The 11624-nt window shown below is 43.2% G+C and overlaps 1 protein-coding gene across 1 annotated transcript in view; it reads right to left on the reverse strand.

The window, feature by feature from the left end:
• Nucleotides 1-5069, reverse strand: part of LOC105465628 (pantetheinase) — a 35104-nt gene extending 30035 nt beyond the window's left edge. The window contains exons 1-2 of the mRNA XM_011714159.3: nucleotides 4828-5069; nucleotides 2700-2830 (exon numbers count right to left, since the gene is read on the reverse strand). Coding sequence (XP_011712461.1) covers nucleotides 2700-2830; nucleotides 4828-5037 — 341 coding nt within the window. The 5' untranslated portion in view covers nucleotides 5038-5069. The remainder of the gene's footprint in view (nucleotides 1-2699; nucleotides 2831-4827) is intronic.
• Between the last annotated feature and the right edge of the window lie 6555 nt (nucleotides 5070-11624).

Raw genomic sequence — 11624 nt, forward strand, 5'->3', positions numbered from 1 at the left:
CACAGAGTCTCTCTCTCGGAAAAAAAAAAAAAAAAAAAAGTGGAGAGAGTGAGAGAATTAAGGAGGCAAGAAATTCAGACATCATTAGTTGATGGAAAACATAAAGGGGCGACTGGGTTCCTTGAAATGAAGTGAATGGGACATCCTTGTGGGGATGTTCAGGAGGCCCTTGGAGATGAGGTTGTAGGGAAAGGCCATTTGGAAATAAGTCAATTCAGTTCATAGTGGAAGTAATAATAGAGTGCTTGCCTTCTAGAAACTAAAGCACTGACATATGACATGATTAAATAATAAATAATTATGATACAATTAAATAAGAATAGAGTATGCTGGGCGTGGTGGCTCAAGCCTGTAATCCCAGCACTTTAGGAGGCCAAGATGGGAGGATCACGAGGTCAGGAGATCGAGACCATCCTGGCTAACACGGTGAAACCCCGTCTTTACTAAAAAAAATACAAAAAACTAGCCGGGCAAGGTGGCGGGCACCTGTAGTCCCAGCTACTCGGGAGGCTGAGGCAGGAGAGTGGCGTGAACCTGGGAGGCAGAGCTTGCAGTGAGCTGAGATCCGGCCACTGCACTCCAGCCTGGGCAACAGAGCGAGACTTCGTCTCAAAAAAAAAAAAAAAAAAAAAAGAATAGAGTACATGATTATGATATATAACACTGGAATTTGTCAAAATCCATCTTATCAAAATCAAGGTGTCTCTGTAAGTAGTTTTTGTGGGTTGGTTTGTTTGTTTGTTTGAGACAGAGTCTAGCTCTGTCACCCAGGCTGGAGTGCAGTGCCACTATCTTGGCTTACTGCAACCTCTGCCTCCCAGGTTCAAGCAGTTCTCCCTGCCTCAGCCTCCCAAGTAGCTGAGATTATAGGTGCCCACCACTGCGCCCCACTAATTTTTGTATTTTTAGTAGTGATGGGGTTTTGCCAAATTGGCCAGGCTGGTCTCAAACTCCTGACCTCAGGTGATCCTCCCACCTCGGCTTACAGGCGTGAGCCATCGCACCCAGCCAGTTTCTGTGGTTTTTTTCTATTATTATTATTATTATTATTATACTTTAAGTTCTGAGATACATGTGCAGAACGTGCAGGTTTGTTACATAGGTATATATGTGCCATGGTGGTTTGCTGCACCCACTAACCCATCATCTACATTAGGTATTTCTCCTAATGTTATCCCTCCCTTAGCCCCCCACACCCTGATAGGCCCTGGTGTGTGATGTTCCCCTCCCTGTGTCCATGTGTTCTCATTGTTCAACTCCCACCTATGAGTGAGAACATGCAGTGTTTGGTTTTCTGTGCCTGTGTTAGTTTGCTGAGAATGATGGTTTCCAGCTTCATCCATGTCCCTGCAAAGGACATGAACTCATTCTTCTATATGGCTGCATAGTGTTCCATGGTGTTATGTGCCACGTTTTCTTTATCCAGTCTACCATTGATGGGCATTTGGGTTGGTTCCAAGTCTTTGCTATTGTGAATAGTGCCGCAGTAAACATACGTGTGCATGTGTCTTTATAGTAGAATGATTTATGATCCTTTGGTATATACCCAGTAATGGGATTGCTGAGTCAAATGGTATTTGTGGTTCTAGATCCTTAAGGAATCACCACACTGTCTTCCACAATGGTTGAATCAATTTATACTCCCACCAACAGTGTAAAAGCGTTCCTCTTTCTCCACATCCTCTCCAGCATCTGTTGTTTCCTGACTTTTTAATGATCACCATTCTAACTGGCATTGTGTGGTTTTGAGAATAGTTCCAAAAGAGGAATTCCTAAAACAATTTTAGCCTTGTGTATTCAGAAAGAAGTATGTGAACCGACATGATTTTCTTAGGTGTATAAGATGTTGGTTTCCTTACATTAAAATTAATAGTGCTGCTTTCATCATACTTAATATCTCTTTAGTCTAGACCTGACTTAAACCACTTACAATCCTGACATATCACCTCTTAGGTTACAATCAGCTTACACTTTAAGGACTTTACTACATTAATCTCACCAGCTATCTTATCAATGAGAAAAGAAAACTGTTAATCTTAAACCGATGTGACTCTATTTTGCCATTTACTCATATAGTTTTCAAATCACAGACCCACACAGGGAAATATTTTTCTGTTCACTGGTGAGGAGTCAGAGACCAGAGATGTTCACATTGAATGTGATGATTTCTTTATTTTCTTTATTTTATTTTATTTTTTTTGAGACTGAGTCCCGCTCTGTCACCCAGGCTGCAGTGAGGTGGCTCGATCTCGGCTCACTGCAAGCTCCACCTCCTGGGTTCACGCCATTCTCCTGCCTCAGCCTCCAGAATAGCTGGGACTACAGGCACCCACCACCACACCCGGATAATTTTTGTATTTTTTTAGTAGAGACAGGGTTTCACCATGTTAGCCAGCATGGTCTCGATCTCCTGACCTCGTGATCCACTAGCCTCGGTCTCCCAAAGTGCTGGATTTACAGGCGTGAGCCACCACGTCCGGCCCAAATGTGATGATTTCTAAGCTACCTTCTAGCTCTGATTTCTGTGACTTCATAATTCATATTTACTCTCCCAGTAAATATACTCATAGTAGATGAAAAATAAGCTATACTGAAACTTAAGAGTTGATCGTGGATCTATTCAATGATCATCAACAAAGTTTTCCCCGGTAAATCAAGGTGATATTCACTAGTGAATTTTTCACAAGTTGTTTCTTTACCTGTTAGGATTATTACAGGGGATCCAGTTTACTTCAGGGTCTGGGATGTCCTCCAAGTATGGATAGAGAGAGTCCCTGGTGAAGTTCCAGCCATAAATACCATCTTCTGGAGTCACAATAATATGCGCACCCTGTTAAAAATGCACCTTAATCAAAAGGGGGACTTGCAAAAGGAGCTGAGGAACTGAGTGGCAGAGTAACAACCATTTGGGCTTCCCCCCACATCCCTTAAATCTTATTTTGTTTTCTATATTTTTACAATTTATTTTCTTTTCCAAAGGTTTTTAATTTCCTTTTTTTTCAGTGCAGTGTTGTTTCTTTTCATTTTTCTTTTCTTTTCTTTATTTCTAATTTTAGATTCAGAGGGTATATATGCGGGTTTGTTACATGGATATGTTACATGGATATGGTGAGGTTTGGGCTTCTAGTGGCGCATTTTCTCTCTCTCTCTCTCTCTCTCTTTTCTTTTTTGAGATGGAGTTTTGCTCTTGTTGCCCAGGCTGGAGTGCAATGGCACTATCTCGGCTCACCGCAACCTCCACCTCCCGGGTTCAAGCGATTCTCCTGCCTCAGCCTCATGAGTAGTTAGGATCACAGGCACCTGCCACCACGCCTGGCTAATTTTTGTATTTTTAGCAGAGATGGGGTTTCTCCATATTGATCAGGCTGGTCTTGAACTCCCGACCTCAGGTGATCCGCCCGCCTTAGCCTCCCAAAGTGCTGGAATCACAGGCATGAGCCACCGCGCCCGACTTAGTCAAGCATTTTAATTTTCTAATCCTGCCATTGTTGTTTCCTATGGCAGTTGTTAACTATAAACCTAGCTTGTCCTGGAACCAAGCCTCTCCTTGAACTTTGGCTGATAATTGTGCCTGTGTCAGGACTGACTAATAAATGGTCTGTTTGTTTCCTCCTGTGCCCCAGCCTTCCCCTGCAAACATGATTCCTGCTTCTCAGAAAAAGAGGAGTCACAAACTGGTTACTTGAACTGTGCCATGCCTGCAACAACTGCCTGAGCTAACCTGGGCACCTTCTGATTAGAGAGTCACCTTAAAAAGCTCTGTGATCTTTAAGGAAATAGTTGGACTAAGGGTGAAAAAGAACATCAGAACTCCTGATAACCTTTTAAATATTGGTATATATAAGAATATAGGGCAGGCACAGTAGCTCATGCCTGTAATCCCAGCACTATGGGAGCCCAAGGCGGGTGGATCACCTGAGGTCAGGAGTTCAAGTCCAGCCTGGGCAACATGGCAAAATGCCATCTCTACAAAAAATACAAAACTTAGCTGGGCACGGTGGCACGCACCTGTGGTCCCAGCTACTCTGGAGGCTATAGTGGGAGAATCACCTGAGCCTGAGAAGTCAAGGCTGCAGTGAGCCGTGATCACACCACTACACTCCATCCTGGGTGACAGAGTGAAACCCTGTCTCAACAACAACACAAAAGAATACATATTTATGGATATATGTAATACACATTTATCCATGACTTTTATCACACTTCATATATCCCTGGTCTACACCTAATCGATTAATGGCTTTTAAAATAATATTCATATAAACCACAATTTATACTGTATGATTAACTTGAAACTGAAACCTTCACTCAACTTAAGGACTCACAATGCATTACATATACTTTTATCTTGTAATTAGAATGAAGTATGAAGTATATAATGCATGCTGGCAAGGAATTGAAAACTTGTTTGTTTTCAGATTATAAATTTATTCCAAAACCTGAAAACCCTTAATAGCACATGAGTACATGAAGGCCACTAATACTCCAAAAATAGCACCTGGTCCCTGATCCATTTATCCTCCATCCTCCATCTGTACCAGAAAAAGGGAACAAAGTTGTTGAATTTATGGCCAGTTCCTCAAAGGTCTGCTGCTTCTTGATAATGAGCAAATTGTTCTTTTCTTAACATTGTTCTTACTGTTAGGGTAGTGCCCTTGCTCTAATTTTGAGAGGAAACTAGAATTCTAACTGTAAAATAAAGGTTCTTGGCTACTCTGATACATATGTCATCTAAAAGTATAAAGGACCCTGACACTGGCCCTGTCTCCTAGGACCCCCTCCTTTCTCATAGAATCCAGTACACTGGAGAGATGGTAGAGATGGTACCTGCTGTGCTGCTGATGTGATCGCTCCTTCCAAAATGTCCAGATTACGATTCATTAATGCCAAAGCCTCCTCACGAGACGCTGGTGTTAGGGTGACATTGGGCAATATCACTGCATGTTCATAAACAGCTGCAGTGAAAGTGTCCTGGCAGCTGGTTCTTGAGACATAGAAAAGCAAAACTGCCACACAAGCCGGCAACTGAGTAGTCATGCTGAAGTCCAATGACTGCTGAAAAACAGAGCATGTCCTGGTATTTATAGAGAGAAGACACGTGGTGTCCAGAGTTAGTACCTTAAAAATAAACTATGGAAGTTGATTAAGAAAACTCTATGATTTCACAGCATTGTTAGTTAACAAAGGACCCTCCCTTATTGCAGTAATTTGTGAAGAGTAAATCAAGAACTGTGTGTACATTATTTCGCTAGCGCTGCCTGACAAAATACAATAAACTGGGTGGTGTAAAATATAAAAAAATTTATTGTTTCGCGGTTCTGGAGGCTAGAGGAAGTCCCAGAGGAAGGTGTCAGCAGAGTTGGTTCCTCCCGAGGGCGGTGAGGGAAGGATGTGTTCCAGGCCTCTCTCCTTGACCCATAGATGGCTGCCTTCTCCCTGTGTCTCTTCATATGATATTCTCCCCATGTGTGTGTCTGTGTCCAAGTTTTCCCTTTTTGTGAGGACACCACTCTCATCTTTAACATGGGGAAAAGGAAAATCCCAACTCTAGCTTCTTTTATTGTTGTTGTTGTTGTTGGTTGTTTGTTGTTGTTGTTGTTTTGAGACAGAGTTTCACTCTTGTCACCCAGGCTGCAGTGCAGTGGCACAATCTCAGCTCACTGCAGCCTCCACCTCTCGGGTTCATGCGATTCTCCTGCCTCAGCCTCCCAAGTAGCTGAGATTACAGGTGCCTGCCACTATGCCCAGCTAATTTTTTGTATTTTTAGTTGAGATAGGGTTTTGCCATGTTGGGCAGGCTGGTCTCAAACTCCTGACCTCAGGTGATCCACCTCCTTTGTTTTTATACCAACTAAGGGCAGAAAAAAAAAGTCAAGTGAAGGTCATAAACCCAGGGCTACAGGCCACTAAAAGACTGAGACTGAGTCATCTGACCCATTAGATTTAGTGCCCACTGTACTCCAGTATAACTTCATCTTAATTAACTAGATCTGAAATGACCCTGTTTCCAAAAAAGATTACATTCTAAGATACTGGCAGTTAGGACTTCAACTTATAAATTTTTGGAATTCATATATTTTGGAATGTCAGCACATAGACGTTCAAATAATTTTAAAACTTTTATTATTATTTTCATGTGAATATTTCAGCTCTACACTTGGATTTGCTTTTGTTTCCTCAAAATGGGGAAGCCAGGACAAAGAGGAATACAAAAGAGTTACACATTTTCCATTGCTATATAACAAATTATCCCCAAATTCAGCAACTTCAAAAAGCAAACATACATTATCTCCCACTTTCTGTGGGTCAGGAATCCAGGGGCAGTTTAGCTGGTGCCTCTGGCCCAAAGTCTTTTTCACAAGGCTGCAGTCAAGCAGCCGCCAAGGCTGGTTACACCAAGGCTTGACTCCAGGAGGATTCACTTCCAAGCTCCAAGTTCCCTCAGGTGGCTGACAGCAGAGCTCAGGTCCTCATTGGCTGCTGCCCAGAGACACGAGTTCCTAGTTATGCAAGCCTCACCACAGGGCAGCCAGCAGTATGGTATCTGGATTCCCTTAGAGGAGAGATTCCCAGAGAGCAAGTGAACCCACTTGAGAAGGAAGCCACGGATGCTTCGTAATGTAATCGGGGAAGCAACACTTCATCACTTTTGCTCTATTCTATCCAATAAAACATTAGGAACCAACTTTGAAGCTGCTTATCACAGAGGCAACAGAAGTGTACGAAGAATGAGAGCAAAAACAATAAAATAAAATACTGAGAGCTGGGGAGGGAGATCCAGAGCGAGGAGAGGGAAATTATATCAAATAGAAAAACTGTTCGTAGATTTTGATACTAAGTTGGCAAATTTTGTTTCAGTTGTGCATTAAGGGTAATATTTACAGAATTAGTGTTTATGTTTTTCCATTTTATTTTTAGATCTGTTTGTCTTTGAATGGTATTTTTATAATTCAATATGCAAACATGCATATCTAATTTTTTACTTTAGTAACTATATTGCATTTATTCTGCAATTGCCAAGGTAACCCAGCAGTTGTGTTTGGCTGGTCCTCCTGAGTCTCCGGTAAACACCAGCTTCTCTGACTGCTTGCTGACCTCTTAGGGCCTTTTCATGCCCAGGTGGGTGGGAATACCACATATTTCACAAACAGATGTCATTATTATGTAACAATTTATAAAAGGAAGCACTGAAATAAAAGTTAAAACTGAGATGAGTTGCCAAGAAGTTAAAAAATTACTTATTTGCCCTTCTTAGATTAAAAATATTGAACCTCCCATGGAGTTTCTAGTCCAACTCATAAAGAGCTTGGCAGTCATTTTTCCCATGCTCACAACAAGAAAAAAGCTAAACAAATGAAAATCAACAACTTTTCTAAGATGCTTCAGAGAACTGAGATCACAGGACAAACTGCGGTCCTCAAAATTGAAGAGACAGGCAAACACAGAGGGTAAGAGTGTACTGGGAGCAGAGTCCTCTATGGCTGGCGCCAGTACCATGGGGTCACTTGAACTGTAATTGACGAATTGCTGGAGGCTCAGGGTGGACAACCTTGAGAGTTCTGGTCTGTTCTTCTAAATAAAAGCCTGCCCTCAAAGTAAAGTATTTTACCAGAGCCTAACCTACCTAGGGGAAGGAAAAACTCCAACCCCAGCCACTCTAATCTTTAACATGAGGAAAGGGAAAATCTCAGCTCTATCTTGTTTTTATGCCAACTAATGGCAGAAGAAAAAAGCCAAGTGAAGTTCATAAACCCGGGGGTACAGGCTCACTAAAAGACTGAGACTGAATCATGGGACCAATAACCCTGTCCCTCCTCCAGCATGTCACTGCCACATGAATCTAGCCTTTCTGGCCTACCTAGCATATACTAGCTGAGAGCAAATCTTCAGATGAAATACTGCAGTTGGGCCAGGTGTGGTGGCTCACGCCTATAATCCCAGCACTTTGGGAGGCTGAGGCGGGCGGATCACCGAAGGTCAGGAGTTTGAGACAAGCCTGACCAACATGGAGAAACCCCGTCTCTACTAAAAATACAAAAATTAGCTGGGCATGGAGGGAGTGGGGTGGGGGGCGCCTGTAATCCCAGCTACTCGGGAGGCTGAGACAGGAGAATTGCTTGAACCCGGGAGGTGGAGTTTGTCTTGAGCCGAGATCGTGCCATTGCACTGCAGCTTGGTGACAGAGTGAGACTCCATCTCAAAGAAAAAAAAAAGAGAGAGAAAAATAAATAGAAATAGAAACAGTGCAGTTCTTGCAGTAGAGTATCATCAGCAGGACGTGGACCTGGGAGGCACCAACAGCCTCTACTACAACTCCTAGGGTGGTTCTCTGGATCCTTAACCCTGCTGCTACAGCCTGCCAAGTTCCCCAAATGCAGCCCTTCTGCTCACACAGAGTAGAAACTGGGAGAATTGTCTCCAAGGAAATGACTTTGAGTGTAGACAAAAGCCCTAATTGGTACCTCCAGACTCCTTCAACCAAATTTGCATAGATGGAGCAGATTGCCTTTTGCAAGGAAAACATAACATCGCACCGTCCAGAACAGAGCAAGACCCACAGTGTTCTGGATTTTGCTAGCAGAGCAGTGATCACCCCAACCCAGGCAGCAGACCCCCAGAGGAACTCAGAAGCAAGTCCTGCCCAGCTTACGCAGAGAGAATCAGAAACAAGGGAAAAGGAGAGGAGAGCAAGGACTGAGTGGAGTGAGCACGGCCTCTGGCACTTCACCCGGTGAACTCTGAAAAGCCATGTGCACAGCGTGTAAAAGTGTGTCCACATACATGTGTCCGATAAAAGATTGATTGGCAGTCGGCCTCTGCATTGCCACTCAAAATATATGCACATATTTTCATATTTAGTATCTACAACACGATGTCAATTCTTTTGTTGATATTTAGGAAAAACTATTCGTTTTTCCTCTGCTCTCACACCTCAACAATTAACACAAAAGACTGGTTACCCCCAAGTAGGTGGGGATTTCTCCCCACTAGAAAGCAAGTAATTGACTGTAGCAGACATCAGCTGGCTATCTTCCAGTTCAATCCAAACACTATTTATCCAAAGATAGCATCAGATCCCGCATACTAAGGGCTCAGTCCCACAAAACCGCCCCCTCTTTCCCACCAGTAACAAGTCTGGGCCTCCAGATCTTCCGACCAAATGGCTCTGGGTTGGGGTTTCCATGACCCCTTTTTTTGGGTTCAATTAATTTGCTAGAGTGGTTCACAGAACTCGCAGAAACACTTAACCTTTAGTGGCTTATTGTAAAGGATATTACAAAGGATACAAATGAAGAGGTGCATAGAGCGAGGTATGGGGGAAAGACTGGAGAGCCTTCCACGCACCCCTAGATATGCCACCCTCCAGGAACCTCCACGTGTTCAGCTGTAAGGAAACTCTGCACTCTGTCCTTTTGGGTTTTTATGGAAGCTTCATGACATAGTCACGATTGACAACCGTGTAGAAATGCGATTGGACAAAAAGGATATGATCCCATACTAACAGTTTGAGTGGGGAAACCCAGTAGGGTTTGTCTGTTCAGGTTTGTCTTGACATCTCTTTGTAGCATTTCTTCCTCTAGGGTATGGGGTGGGACCCTCTCTGAAATGAGGGTCTTTTGAGCCACAATCAGATTGTAGTCCTGCCTTAGGGAGGACAGGGGAATGTCAGAGAGGGAGATGCTGTTTCATCAGGCCCGCTCCTGAGGCCTAAAACCCCCTAATGTTAAAAAAACAAACAAACAAACAAACAAAAAAACCCTAACAAAGGATATGGGATTTATAAGCCGGGAACTATAATATCACAAGTTGTTAATGTTACAAGAATACATATTGTTGCATAGGACTTAATAAAACTATTTTTGCATTGTTAATGTAGCCTATAAACATGATGATGTAGCTTGAACTTGCTCTCATGAAAGAAAAAATGTGTTTGCTTACCAGTGAGTTATACTCTGCTGTATCAGAAATATTAAGTCAAGCCATAAGAGTGGCTTCACTCTCCGTAGAAAGATTTTAGATGAGGAAGATACAGCTGTGAGAGCTGAGTCTAGCAGAGCGATCGTTTTTATCAATGACAAACAAAATAAGTGTGGTTGGGGGAGGGAGAAGAGACAAAAAGATCAAAGAAAATAAAAAGCACAAGGTATTAAAATGTGGGGGGAAAATTACTCCAAGAAGTATAGGCTTAGTAAGAGCTGAAAACTGACCATGAGATTTGCCTTTTTTTTTTTTTCAGACAAGTTCTCACTCTGTTGCCTAGGCTGGAGTGCAGTGGTACAATCTTGGCTCACTGCAGCCTCTACCTCCTGGGCTCCAGTGATCCTCCCACCCCAGCCTCTCCAGTAGCTGGCACCATAGGAACATACCAGCATACTCGGCTAATTTGTTGTTGTTGTTGTTATTGTTTGTAGAGACAGGGTTTTGCCATATTGTCCAGGCTGGTCTCAAACTCCTTGGCTCAAGCCATCTGCTTGCCTTGGCCTTCCAAAGTGCTGAAATTACAGGTGTGAGTTACGGTAGCCTGCCCCGAGATTGGATTTTAAAGTTCCTTTTAATAAAGAGAGGGGGGCAGGAGTCAGCTTACATAAAAATGCATGAGGTGAGAGGTGCCGAGGAAACTGGGGCAACCAGAGCGCGTAATGCAGCCTCCAGACAACTGGCTTAGGAAAGAGAAGAAAGAAGTCTAGAAGGAACCAACGTGAGGCAATAAAGAGGGAAGATGGCCACCTCCTGCACACAGAGGAATCTGGGGCACAAACCTAAGATCTGAGAGCGATAGTCCCTGAAGGGAGAATCAAGGAAAGATGGGAGGGGGAAACGGAGTGTGTTTTCTGCTGCCCAGAATATCTCTGACTTCCTGGTCCTGGACTGCATTACAGCAGGTAGAAATAAACACTTAGGAAGAGTTCAGGAATGCATTTGCCAAACATTCTGTGGACATAAGAGGTGTCTCCTACATAACCCAGAGAACCCAGCTGCTCTTCAGTATGTCTCTTTCCAGAGTTAATCAGTGACCAACCAGAAAAATGACTAATAGAGCCAGGACAGTGGGCCAGAGGTATCTGGGGAAAAGGTGACACGGTGGTCCTGTCTAGGAAGCTCCCAGCCTGGCACAGCCTGCAATAAATGCCTGAGCACTGAGAGGGGCTCAACCAAGATTGGGTAGATTTTAGAACAGAATAATTTCAGAAGGAAATGAGATGTGGTCTGAATGACATAACTTATTTTATTTTATTTTATTTTATTTATTTTATTTTATTTTATTTATTTATTGAGAAGGAGTTTTGCTTTTCTTGCCCCAGGCTGGACTGCAATGATGTGGTCTCAGCTCACTGCAACCTCCACCTCCCAGATTCAAGTGATTCTCCTGTCTCAGCCTCCCGAGCAGCTGGGATTACAAGCACGCACCACCACGATGAGCTAATTTTTGTATTTTTAGTAGAGACGGGGTTTTTCCATGTCAGCCAGGCTGGTCTCAAACTCCTGACCTCAGGTGATCTGTCCACCTCAGCTTCCCAAAGTGCTGGGATTACAGGTGTGTGTGAGCCACCACACCCGGCCGACATAGTTTATTTTTTTTTTTAATTTCCATTTTAGCTGGCCCTGTGGCTCACACCTGTAAT

Source organism: Macaca nemestrina, chromosome 5, assembly GCF_043159975.1.
Source record: "Macaca nemestrina isolate mMacNem1 chromosome 5, mMacNem.hap1, whole genome shotgun sequence".
NCBI lineage: Eukaryota > Metazoa > Chordata > Mammalia > Primates > Cercopithecidae > Macaca > Macaca nemestrina.